Below are 12,810 nucleotides of genomic sequence, written 5' to 3'. Positions count from 1 at the left end.
TAAGAATAAAAATTAAATTGACAAAATATGTAAAGTTGAAAGTTAAATTTATTGAAAATTTTAGAATTAGGACTAAATTAATAAAAATCTATCAATATTATTGGGCTACTTTTATTATTATGCCAATAAAATCACCACAACAAAATTCAACAACAACAAAAACACCCTATAATAATAGTTGAGTTATTATTTGTATAGTTTACCTTCTCACATCTTGAAAATCAAGTTAGAAGGAATAGGTTTAGTGAAACTTAAAAGAATCACATATTAATTCTTGAGTTAAGATTTCGAAATTATGTAAGGTAATTTGTTTTGGTTTAATGGTTAAGAGATGTGAGTTGTGTGTGTGTGTGTGTGTGTGTGTGTGTGTGTGTGTGTGTGTGAGGTTTTGGGTTTAAATCCTGTCTTATGAATTTTTGTTACTTTTGTCTAAACCCTTATATTTGGGCGTATGATTTATAAATTAATTTCGTTCAAATAGTGACAATGATGACTTAATTAATGATTAAGTGGTAATGCTTTAGCTTACTTTTTAATTATGTGTTCGAATTATTGTGTATACAGAGTAGAATTATTATTATTATTTTTTTATGTTTTATGTTTTAAACTCCGGGAAAGATTTTAACTAACCAGGGATTGAGTGGGGAAAGTGAGTGGTTTAAAAAAAAATTTCTAATTAATTTTTCCCAAAATTCCCATGTTTCTCTCCCACTCTATTTCACGTTTCTCTTCCCCATCTTTGCAGTTTCTTTCTTCTTTTTTTATTTTTTTTGTTCTGCCGTTCTCTATCCTATTTCTTTTTCCCTTCTTTTTGGTTCATATTTTGACAAGAAAATATCTTTTACCCTTTACTTCTGCTAGTTCCATCTGTGCTGGACCTTTACTTCTGCAAGTTCAATCTGTGTTGGGGCGTGATCATAGTCTTCTTGTGTAAGCCACTTTTCCATTTGAATAAGCTCGTACATATTTGTTGAGAGTTTGTCATGAAAATAAGTTGATTTAATTTCTTGAACAATTTTATAGCATCTGAGTTGCTTGGGTCAAAATTGGATGGCTAAGTTTATCTCTTTAAGTCAGGTTTTAAAATGGTAGTCTTAATTACTGGTTAGTATACACATTATGCGATGGAATCAATTGTCTTCACTGTTTACTAATAAAATCATTTACTTATAAGTTGTCGTTGTTGCAAGCTTTCCAGCATCTTGAATTGTGTACTGTTATTCTTTTTTATCTTTTTGGTCAAATGCTTCTTGGATATGCTTAGAAGCTGGTAATTCGATTGAAGTGGTTTTGCATTAAAACCCCTCATATGCTTTGACATTGTTTTAATCCCTCCTACCATCGGTTCTAAGAGTCAAAAGTCAAGAAAATTGTTCATTGTTTTCTTTGTTAATTTTATGTATTTTAAAGCTTGCCACTCAATTGCGACCTATCACCACCAATTCTTTTTATCACTATCGTCCAATTATAGGTAAATAATACTTGATTTAATTATCACTGTATTATTCTTTCATCGTATTTTTAGAATCACCTTTGGTAATCTCCGAATATCGTGTTTTGGCATGGAGATTAAGTTACCCTGCGATTGTTTATCTTTGCAATATATCTTTAATATAAGTTTGTATGATTTTCTACTGCAAACCCTAGAAATGTGGGTCGTGTAAATTAAATGCTTCTAAGCTACGAAAATTTAGAAATTCGGTTTGTGATTCTTATATTTTAAAACATTTTACTCTTGTAGTTGAATTATTAGTTTAGTGACTATGATGTTATCACTCAGTTCATTTGAAATTTTACTTGTCTGTGATTTATTAAATTATTTTTAATGATGGCTACTTTGGTTAAATCGTGATTTTTTATATTTAATTGATTTTTTTTTTGAAAATCGTTGCTAAAGTTAGGACTTTAATAATTGATTAAATTCTCAGTAAAATTAGTTGGAAATTCTTCGGATATAGTTGGCATATTTTAGAGCGTATGGTACTCCATCATTTCTTGGTGTTCATTGTGCGGACTGTTTCGAGCATCTGAGAGCATTGTTATAGTTGCGCTTTGTGCATTTGGTGTATTAGTTGGTCATTGACTAACTCACATTTATCGCACAACAAAGTATTGTCATTGTTGGCGCTTGCACCATTTTCATCGGTCGTTTGGTGTTCGGTTGGACATTCATGTTTCTGAATATCTTTCCTCCTATTACTTGGGCAAAAGGGATTAAATGATTTTGCACATTGAATTGAAATGTTCTCGCTATTTATTGAATGCATTGATAATTTGTCATTATCGTTTTAATTGTTATTTTTGTTAGTTCATGGGTTGTAGATGATCTGTAATGCGTTTAGTCGCCTTTAATGGTGTTGGGGTTTTCTAGGTGAAGTTTTTGAAACAACAATCCTTCGGTGTTGTGATTGCGGTTGAGGACTACTATTGCGATTGTTTGGGGTATTGGTATTCTTTTCATAGTTCTACATCAAAATTTATTCAGGTGTATAACGAAAATCCAAAAAAATAACAAACGGAGGAATCGAAAAAGGAGACTGCCAACTCCACACGGCCATGTGCTAGGTCGTGTTGTAGGCTGTGTGTAGCACACGACTGTGTAGACCACACGGGCTAGGCTATTTGGGCCATGTGGACCACACGGGCATGTGTATGTTGTGTGTTAGGCCGACTGGGCCACACAAGCATGTGTAGGTCGTGTGTTAGGCCGTGTGGGCCACATGGGTTGACCAGTTGGGTCATGTGGGTCACACAGGTGTGTAAGCCCATTTTTTGCAAAATTTCACTTAGGCCTATTTAACTCGGAGATTCGTAATTAGAGTTTTCGTAGGGGCCATACTGCTTAATTAAGGCTTTGAAATAAGGTATCTGTTAATCTAATTCTGTGTATGATGTGTTTAAATATGTGAAATATATATTTGCATGATTCGATTAAGTTTTGATGAGTATGATATGTTATTCGTTAAGCATGATTTGTATTTGTCATAAAAGCATGTGTGACACGTATATTTTTGACATTTGTTAGTTCTGCATGTGCATTGGGATGAAATTTGTGTTTATGGAGGAAATGTGGGCAGTTTAATTTATCTGTAATTTCTGGTGGTTCAGCCATATATATTTATACACGTACATATGTATTTGGTGATAAATCGCCTATTGATCTAAAAACTAAGTTGCATATATTCTTAAAAGTGTCATATTGACCCTAAGTGGTGTGTAGGGCTGTATGGGTATTTAATATCCTATACGATGTGTAGGGATGGTCGAAGATGATGTATAGCGGATGGGGTAGGATCTGCATATGCATCTGTATCTTAATATGAACATGCATCTGTGTCTGAATCTGAATATGAAATTGTATTCGATTATGAAATTTATCTAATTATGTATATGAGAGTATGTTTGAGTTTGTATCTGAAAACGTAACTATTTAGTTGTGCATATCTGATTTGTTGTTTGGGTTGCGTTTTACACACTGAGCTTTATAGCTTGCCCATTTATTTTGTTTATGACTTTTTAGGTAAACTTTGAGTTTGGAATCGGATGGCGTGCAGAAGCTCAAATTGATTTCAATTCATAAATTAAGATAATTTATATGTTTAATTATTTTGGACTGTAAATTTGTTTAGACTTCGTTTTGGTTTTTGGTTCCGTTTATTTGGTTTTCAAAATTATAGCATTGAAAAGTTTTTTGGCAGCAAAATTAAGTAACCCCTAAAGAATTTTTTTTTCTATAAGTAAACAAATAGTTTTAGCAAGTGTTTGTCTTTAAGCTGGAAATGTTTTGCCAAAATTATTGCTTTCAAAACACGATTTTGAATTCAAATTCTGGGTTTGAGATAAGTGATTCTAGATTTAAGTTTTTCTAAACATCTGTGAAAGTTTTGCCAAATTTTCTGTTTCCAAAACGCACTCCAAATTTAATTAAAACAAAAGTTTTTAAACAAGTTGATGTAATTTCTCAAATATGGCTATAATGTCTAGGCCGGGTTTGGGGTGTTACATATAGTTTTTTCTTTATTGCTTTTTTCTTTACGTTTTTTTTTTTATTTTCCTTTCTTCTTTTCCCCATACCTTGAGCATCGCCCAACTTCTTTTGCCATCGTAAGTGGTCTGCACCAACCAACCATCAGCACCACGCTCCTCCTCTCCTTCCCCTCTCTTTGATTATTGGCTTGGATTGGCCAAGAAATGATTTGAAATCCTCGAAACCAAATCTATGTTCGAACTCTTCTTTGGCTAGACATCCATTGTACGCGGCCTGATCACAATGGAAATTCAATATCTCTCCCTCCTTGCCGTGAGCCACTTTTCCACCATTGGGATCGTCCAAGAGACACCCCGAACCCCTTCAACTATGAAACGAGGAGTCTTCTCCTTATTGTTTTTCGAGTCGAGTGAATAAATTCCGTGTTAATTGAGTTGACGAGTTTTATTTTATCATCCTAACTCGATTTGAATTTTTTTTGAAATCAAGTCGAGTCGAATTGAGTGAAATTGTTCGAGTTAAATTAAAAATATTAAACATGTCAAATTAAAAACTTGTTAAAATATAACTAATTCCATGTTAGAGCACATAAATTTGAAACCATATATATTTGAAAACTTTTTCAAAACAAAATAATAAAAGAATAAAATATTTTATTATGATAAACTTGAATCATTAATTAACATATTTAGGTTCTAAAATTATTATTTTAGAAAAAATTAACTTTCTTTATATATTCTTTAGAATTTAAAAAAATATAATTTTTAAAAATATAAAATTTGAAATTTTTATAAATATTTGGAATTTTAAAATTACTTTGTATTTTTGAAAATTATTTGTAATTTTGTTGAGAGAGAGGCTAATTTGCTTATTTTCAAAATTGACAAGGACCAAATAAGTATTTACACTAATCTGTTATTCAAATTATTCGAGTTGTAAAACTCAACTCTACTTAAACTCAAAATTAAAATTACTTATTTAAGTAAACTCAAATAACTCAAAATTTTAAAAAATAATTAATTTTTCGAATTTTGCATTTTCTTAATTTTGAATGTATTGGTGGTGTATAGTGATTGCGAGAGAGTGCGAGTAGGAGGGGGAGGCCAAAAGTGATGTTAGGGAGCCCAAAGTCAAGGGAAAAATAGGTGAAAAGAGTACCCTTTTTTTCTCATCATTGTTGTTAAGTCAAGGGGGGCAGGGTGTTTTTAAGTCGAGGAGGCAGAGCTAGGATGATGGTTGATGGTGAATTGGTGATGATGTGGGTGGCTAAGGCAGGGGTGTGGTGGCCGCGGAAGGCGAGCTGTGATGGGAGTGGACAACTTGTAGGGGCCAAATTGCAATATTTTCATAGCTGGTGCGTTTTCATAATTCACATATAACTTTATAATAATTTTAATTCCTCTGATAATATTTTATATTTTCAATTTTATATATTTTGTAATTTTAAATATTTATAAAAGCTTAAATGTGACATGGTAAATTCGTGGCAATATCTTATTTTCTAAAAACTTTTTAAAACATAAGTCTCTTTTTAAAAAATCAGATAAGATTGATATTTTCAATACAATCTAAATATCATAAATCCAGTAAAACAAAGTAAACTATATCAAATAAAAATTGATTTTATGAATAGAAACCCAAAATTACAGCTTAGTCATAACTAGTTCAGAACAAAGAAAGTCGTCATCTAATATATTATCTAACCTTTTAATACATATATGTAGCCATCAACTATATAGAAGTATAACTAAACATTGCTTCATATTTCTAACCTAAGACTCTAGATTTGATATTTGGTGAAAACCAATACATGTATAAACAATGATTTTGAGTCTTAATACTTGGGAGGCAACGTTGAATGCTTCCATCCTCAAGGTAGTAAACACCAGCTTCACGAGAAATTAATGGATAATCTTGTTTGTGAAGGCTATAATCCATGTCATGTAAGAAGTAAATACAATTCTTATAAAGTTTGTCACAATTTTTTACTGCTAAGCAATCTCCGGCTCCCACAAATAATGATTGATTACCCACATCAGTTAATACTGCAGTATGCAATGTATCATCAATTGTCTGAATCTTCTTTACTTGGAACGTAGCTGCTTGAAAATACATGAATAGGCTTGTGCGATCACCGTCGTCATTGTCATTGTCGCTGTCGCTGTCGCTGTCACTGTCGTCCAAATCCATTATTCTGTCATATACTTGAGTAACCACCAATAATTGACCATTTGATTCCACCAAATAAGGCCACCGGAAAGAGTCCTTATAGTACAAAATGCTCTCATCGGCATCTGCGGCAAAAATTAAATTAGTGGGTGGAGGTGTGGAGCTGATCAACTTCAGATTCACACGTTGACTTCCTAAAGTTATGGAATGAGTTTGAAAACAAGGATCTTGATTATTATTTTCCTTATCTGAACTCAAGATGCAGGCATATAATTCCCCATCAAAGAAGGAGAAATTCCCATAATAATACTCATCACCTAGTAGCCCTTCAACGATGGTCCACCTCTCATCCTGTGGTCTACAAAGTGCCAAAATTCTGTTATTAATAGAAAATTTTATCACTACTATGCATTGTGATGCATCAGAGGAAGATATTTCAACTCCATTTATTATGCAAGCAGCAGGGTTCCATCCAGGGTGTCTAGCAGTGAAACTATCTTTAAAACTTGATATTGTCGACAATGGTGGAAGCGGAATTTGAGACCTTGAGATGGGATCAAACAAAAATATTCGTAGATCATCAACATCCATGCCTGTGACGAGGAAAAGCCAACCTTTAGAACACCCAGAAAACCAACCTCCTTGGGCGGATCCAGGGAGATTAAACTTACGAATTTTGCCCTCACACATATCAAAGAAACTCAAATATTGAGAATTTCGGTCGTAAGGGAGCATCAGCCATAGTAGCTGTGGCGTTCGCTTTATATTTGATCTCCATTGCTTGCAGACAAGGTCGAACCGGAGACGATCCTCTAAACCCAAACGCTCAAAGATTGAACTCCATATGTCATTGGGAAGTTGGTTCCAAGGTGCATGAACCGTCATCTTGCTTGTCGATGACTTCAACAATGGCCTGGTCTTGGAGAACGAACAGCAACCTCTCAATAGATTAAACGCCAAAGTTTTATAGGCAAGAAACATATATTTGATCATCCTCATTGTGTTATACGAAAAAAAGAACAATTTGATGAACCATAAGTGCTTCTAATAGCTATGATATAAATATACATAAATTGATTTAAGAGTTAAAAGTATGATTAGGACTTTAATTCCTAATTTTAAGATGTAATAGTTCCAATGAACCACTAGAAACAGCACAGCAAATTGTGGTGGTTCATTATTAGGATTTGTCATTAATATTTTCAGTTCTAATTTTTTTAATAACTATTATCTATTTATATTATATATAATATTTAATTGAGTTGATGTGATCCATTAATCGAGTCTCAATTCAGATGTAAATTTACTAAAAACTCTTTTATTTTACAAGGCAATAAATATTATTTTGAAGGTATTTATATTTTTTACATTGTGATAAATCTAAAAAAATATATGCATATGATATTGTTTGAACACAAAAGAGCTTAATACTTATCCTCTCAATTTTACCAATTTATCTAAAGTCACATTTAATTTTTACGTTAATTTTAATAAATTTATTACATAATTATTTTTATTCATATAAATGTGTCATAATCTAATATTAATAATGTTATTGATTGAATTACCATCAAAATCAACCTAAAATTAATAATAATACCCATATATTTTAAATATGTAATTTATACATGCGTAGTAATTAATTTATACTTATACTTTGTATTTGAGATTAGATATTGGACTTTTTTTTAAAGAATTGCCTTTTTTTCTTGAAAGAATTATATTTCAATATTTTATTTTGCTAAAAGAATTCAATTTCAATTGAAATCATTTAACCGCTTTATCAACATGCTACTTATAAATAGATCATTAATGGGTTTTGGATAAGGTTTTTTATGTCCGGATCCAGTTTAAATATGTAAAAATAATAATAATCTGCAGTTTTTTACTGTTTTATTTCTTCTTTTGTTTTTTTTATGTTGTTTTTTCACTATTTTACTATCATTTTACTTATTTTAGTTTTAAATATACATATATTTTTAAATTTATTTTTAATTTGTTAAAAATACTTTTAATATTTTTAATATTTTGATATATTATATTTTTAAAAAATTATATAAAATTAATATTAAAAGAATTAATACTGGTCGGGTCAGTCGAGCCCATTTAATTTTAACATTTTTATCCAGTCAAACTTAGAAAAATTTTAAGCCTATTTTTAAGCCGGACCTAACAAATGGGCCTAAAATTTTAGTTGGGCTCGACCGACTTAGCCCATAAGCACATATACTTATAAACCGCACCTTAGATTCAAATAAATTCTAAATATCTATGTAACAATTTTTAAAAAGAATTGATGAAAAATTAAATGTGCTTTTAGTGAGATGCTAAATACTATCTTTAAGGTTTAAATTCAATCAATTTATATATATATATATATATATATATATATATATATATATATATTTAGATTTTATAGAAAAAAAGTCAAAAACACTTTTAAAATAATATTTATTATTTTGTAAAAATAAATTTTCTTTCTTCTCTTTTCTTTTCTTTTTAATTTCATAATTAAGTTAGTATTCTATTAATGAGTAGTACCAACTCAGTCAAACTATTAGGTATATTTGATTCACATTATATAACATTACACTCCCATAATCTCACACTTCAAATTAAGATTACCTTGTCTGATTCAAGCCATTTCCACCACCCATAACTTCATATTCTCAAATATTATTAAGATGTTGGAATATAGGTGTAATCTCACTATCACTCATTCATTAAGTTATCTTTCATTATAGGTAGAATTTGAAATTTTAGATCAATTTACCCTTTATTTTTTATTTAATATGTTTTGTTCTATTTTCTCTAATAAATTTAAGTCTAAATAAAAATTATATTTATTTATTTTAATAGTGAAATAATAGCTATCATACTTTTAAGTGTGTTTAGTTGGTCAAATCTTACATTATGGCTAATAATATTATATTCTCAACATTTCCACTGTAATCTTGTATTCTCAAATAGTGTCAAGACATGTAATATACTATGTAATGTCATTAATGCCCATTACATAGTTAATCTTAGATTACAAAGTAATATTAAATTTTGAACCAATTTATCTTTTGTTTTATTATTTTAAGTAATTTAATTTTTCAAATAAAATTAAAGTCTAATTAAAACCAAAAATGTATTCTTATTATATTTACTCTAACATTTTATTTATTAGTATATTAATTAGGTTATAATTATAATGACGGTTGGTGTTGTAATAACTTTTCATGAATTATTATAGTTATGATTTTATAAAAAAATTTCTACATCATATATTTTAATTATTAATATATAAATTGTAATAAAATGTAATATTTTATCATAAATTTATGAAAATTGAAACTAAAATTATTAAATGAACTAAACTTTTGAAAAAAATAAATTGTATAACAATGATAAAACAGTAAAATGTACTTCTAAGTAATCTTGCATTTCATCAACCAAGTATATGAATCTTACATTTTGACCAAATGAATCAAACAAGGTAATGTAACATACCGGACATTCCACCTCATAATCTTACAATCCCATAATCTTATTACAATATGTAATCTCACATTTTTGAACCAAATCTTCTAAAATTATAATGGTTATATATTTTAAAGATTTATTTATTAGTATATTTATTAAGATAATAATTAGAGAGAGATCCACTTATAGTGTAAAATAGTGTAAAACTAAATGTAGTTTTTCACTTTTTGTATATATTTTATGATTAATATTTAACTATCCAACTTTCATATTTCATATTGCATTCATGTAGATCATGCATGCCAAATTTGAATAATATTAAAATTTTCTAACTATTTTTATGTAAAAAACTTTCGATTGTTCAATAAATATTATCATATACATTATCTTAGATCGGTATAATAGAGATATGGGATCAGTTCAAAATTTACATGCATGACAAGTACAATTATATTGTTAAATTCAATAGTTGGAATGTTAAAATAATATACTGAAATTCCTCCCTTATGATTATGATTTGTATATTTATTTCAACATCATATATTCACTTATTAATATATACATTGTAATAAAAATAAGAATTATCAAATTTAGCATAGTTTTATAGAAATTGAGACTAAAATGTAAGAGCTTGATTTTTAATGGTGTCGAAAAAGACGATTTCAAAACCTTATTTCCGTAATTCAAGATCGTAAATATTAAATTAGAATATTTATGGAGTCAGTATAAATGACTATTAAAGTTTAGCACTTCAATTTTGTCTATCTATTAATTGCTTAATTGGGGTATAAGGACTAAATTGTAAAAGTCTTATCACTATATATTTTTAATTGGCCAAAGGTTCAAGGACTTAACTAGCAATTATTCAAAGGACTAAAGTGACTAATAAACCATTTTTAATTAGTGCATAGTGGATGATGATGTACATGTCATTATACTTAATTAATTTAAGTTTAAAGTATAATAAACTAATGTTTAATAAAGAAAAACTTGATTCATTAAATCTTAATTATGTATATAAGTAAAGTGAGGGGGAAAAGATGAGGGTTATCATCTTTCCCACTTTCCATTGAGAAGAAAAACATAAAAACTCGATGGTTGAAGGCTTGAAGCATTCCACCACACATTAGGTAAAATTTCTAAGTCATCTTCTTATAATTTTTATATTTTTGAAGTCACGAGAGCTTGATTTAGTTAGTCCATGTACCACTTTGTAAAACCGTTAAAGTTTTTGAAAGTTTTCGTTGTTGATTTCTTGAAGAAATTGGTGTTAAATTGATAGATTTTAAGCTTAGATGTGAAAAAGGACTAGATTGTAATGTTTGATTGTTAGGTTTGTACAAAAGGAATAAAGTGAATAAAATGTAAAATTTATGTGAAATTTCAGTAATTCTAGATAGTATAGGGCCCCTAAGGTATGTACTTGAAATCAATTTTAAAACCAAAGCTCAAAATTGAAAGTTATGGCTATTTCAATTTTAAGGACTAAATTGAATAAAATATAAAAATTTAGGGTATCAAAACTAAAGTTTCATATGTTCATTCATATCATGATATAATGTATAATTTTTTATATTTATGGATTGAATGAAATAATCGAATAGATCAAGAATTGGATCAAACAAGAGATAATCGCGGAAAAGCTAAAATTATCGATTAGTCCTTAGAGTTTCAACTTGTTTTCTATTTTGACCAAGTAAGTGCATATGATATATATATATATATATATATATATATATATATATATATATATTTAAGTTTTCATGTATTTGATTGTTGTATGTATGTTTGATTGTGAATTGATTGGTGGTGAATTGATTCAAAAGGCTAGATTTGGACTAAATTGTAATGAAATGATTTTATGTATAAAAGATGCCTGGGAGAACTTAGTAAATGTTAGGATACGATTGACATGTCAATAAGTTCTTGTGCACATATGTACAGATTAATGACATATATTGCTGAGGTACTACATTTGTTATGGATACTCAAATACATGTGGGACAAGTTTAGCTCGGATGAGTAACCCGATATCATTTTAAATGTTTAATCTGGACGGGTAACTTGACATATATACATGCAATTGGAAGTCTCATTATAAAGGTTTAGCCCGAACGAGTAACTTGGGATGAATATATTCAGCTTGGACGAGCAACTGGTGTAGTATAGTACTTGTGTATCTAAGTTCGTTTACTAGGGATTATTGGGTGGAACAATTCATATGAAATTAGAAATTGAAATGAGGTATAATGATCTCGATGTTCACTTGTGAAATGTTAAATTGAACTTGAACAATATAGGTATCATCCCATGATTGAATAAGTTTTGAGTTTTGTTAATCAAAATGACATGAATTGGAATGATAAGTGATTGAGATGTTATATATTACATGATGAAGCTCACCTTGTTGTTGTTGTGAATTGTTATGTCTAGCCAATCTATGTCAAGCTAAGTAGCTTATTGTGCTTAATTGAAATACAATGTAAGTTGTGTTTAATGCCTATGAACTTACTAAGCATTTAATATGCTTGCCCCGTTATTTTCCCTTTTCCTTGTAAATCGTCACCTTGCAGAACACGTCAAGCCGGACCGTCTCAAAGCTCACACTATCCTTATTTCGGTAGCTAATTTGATTATCTTAAGTCAAGGAATTGTGGGATGTATATAAGTGTTTTGGTATATACTTTGATATATAAGATGTCTTGATGATTTGGTTTTTTGATTCATATATGAAGATGAATGTATAAGTACTTCATACTTAATAAGATGTGATGTTCTATAACTATATGCATGGTAGATAGAATGGCATGAAATGAGATAGGATTGGTAACTTTCTCGGTTGGTGAATGAGATGAAAATGTTTGTGAACATACATAACTTGTAACATGCCTAAATAATGTGACCTAATCTTGATAGATGAAGGTTGTGCTTAATGCTTTTAAGTTCTATATGTGTATATGTTTTTATAAGTGATTATAATGAAATTGAAATGGTATGTTTCAAAGTAGTTTGACATAGATAAAGCTTAGAAATTGCATGACTTGAATATTAGGTTGTAATGACATTGAATTGTTTCGGTTTAAATGGTGTAGAAGTAGTGATTAACTTGATAAGAAATTAAACATAGATGCTTGAACTATTTGGCATGTTTTTGGCATGTTTTGATTAAATTGAAATTGGTTTTT

The 12,810-nt window shown here is 29.4% G+C and overlaps 1 protein-coding gene across 1 annotated transcript; it reads right to left on the bottom strand.

Moving 5' to 3' along the window:
• Positions 1–5,755: 5,755 nt before the first annotated feature.
• On the bottom strand, positions 5,756–7,156 carry LOC108451451 (uncharacterized). Its single transcript, XM_017749139.1, has one exon. It carries the CDS (start codon positions 7,154–7,156, stop codon positions 5,756–5,758), a length of 1,401 nt encoding a protein of 466 aa, XP_017604628.1.
• Positions 7,157–12,810: the final 5,654 nt, after the last annotated feature.

Source organism: Gossypium arboreum, chromosome 5, assembly GCF_025698485.1.
Source record: "Gossypium arboreum isolate Shixiya-1 chromosome 5, ASM2569848v2, whole genome shotgun sequence".
In the NCBI taxonomy this organism is placed as follows: domain Eukaryota; kingdom Viridiplantae; phylum Streptophyta; class Magnoliopsida; order Malvales; family Malvaceae; genus Gossypium; species Gossypium arboreum.
The sequence above is the reverse complement of the archived record's forward strand: the minus strand, read 5'-3'. Positions and strand labels throughout refer to the sequence as shown.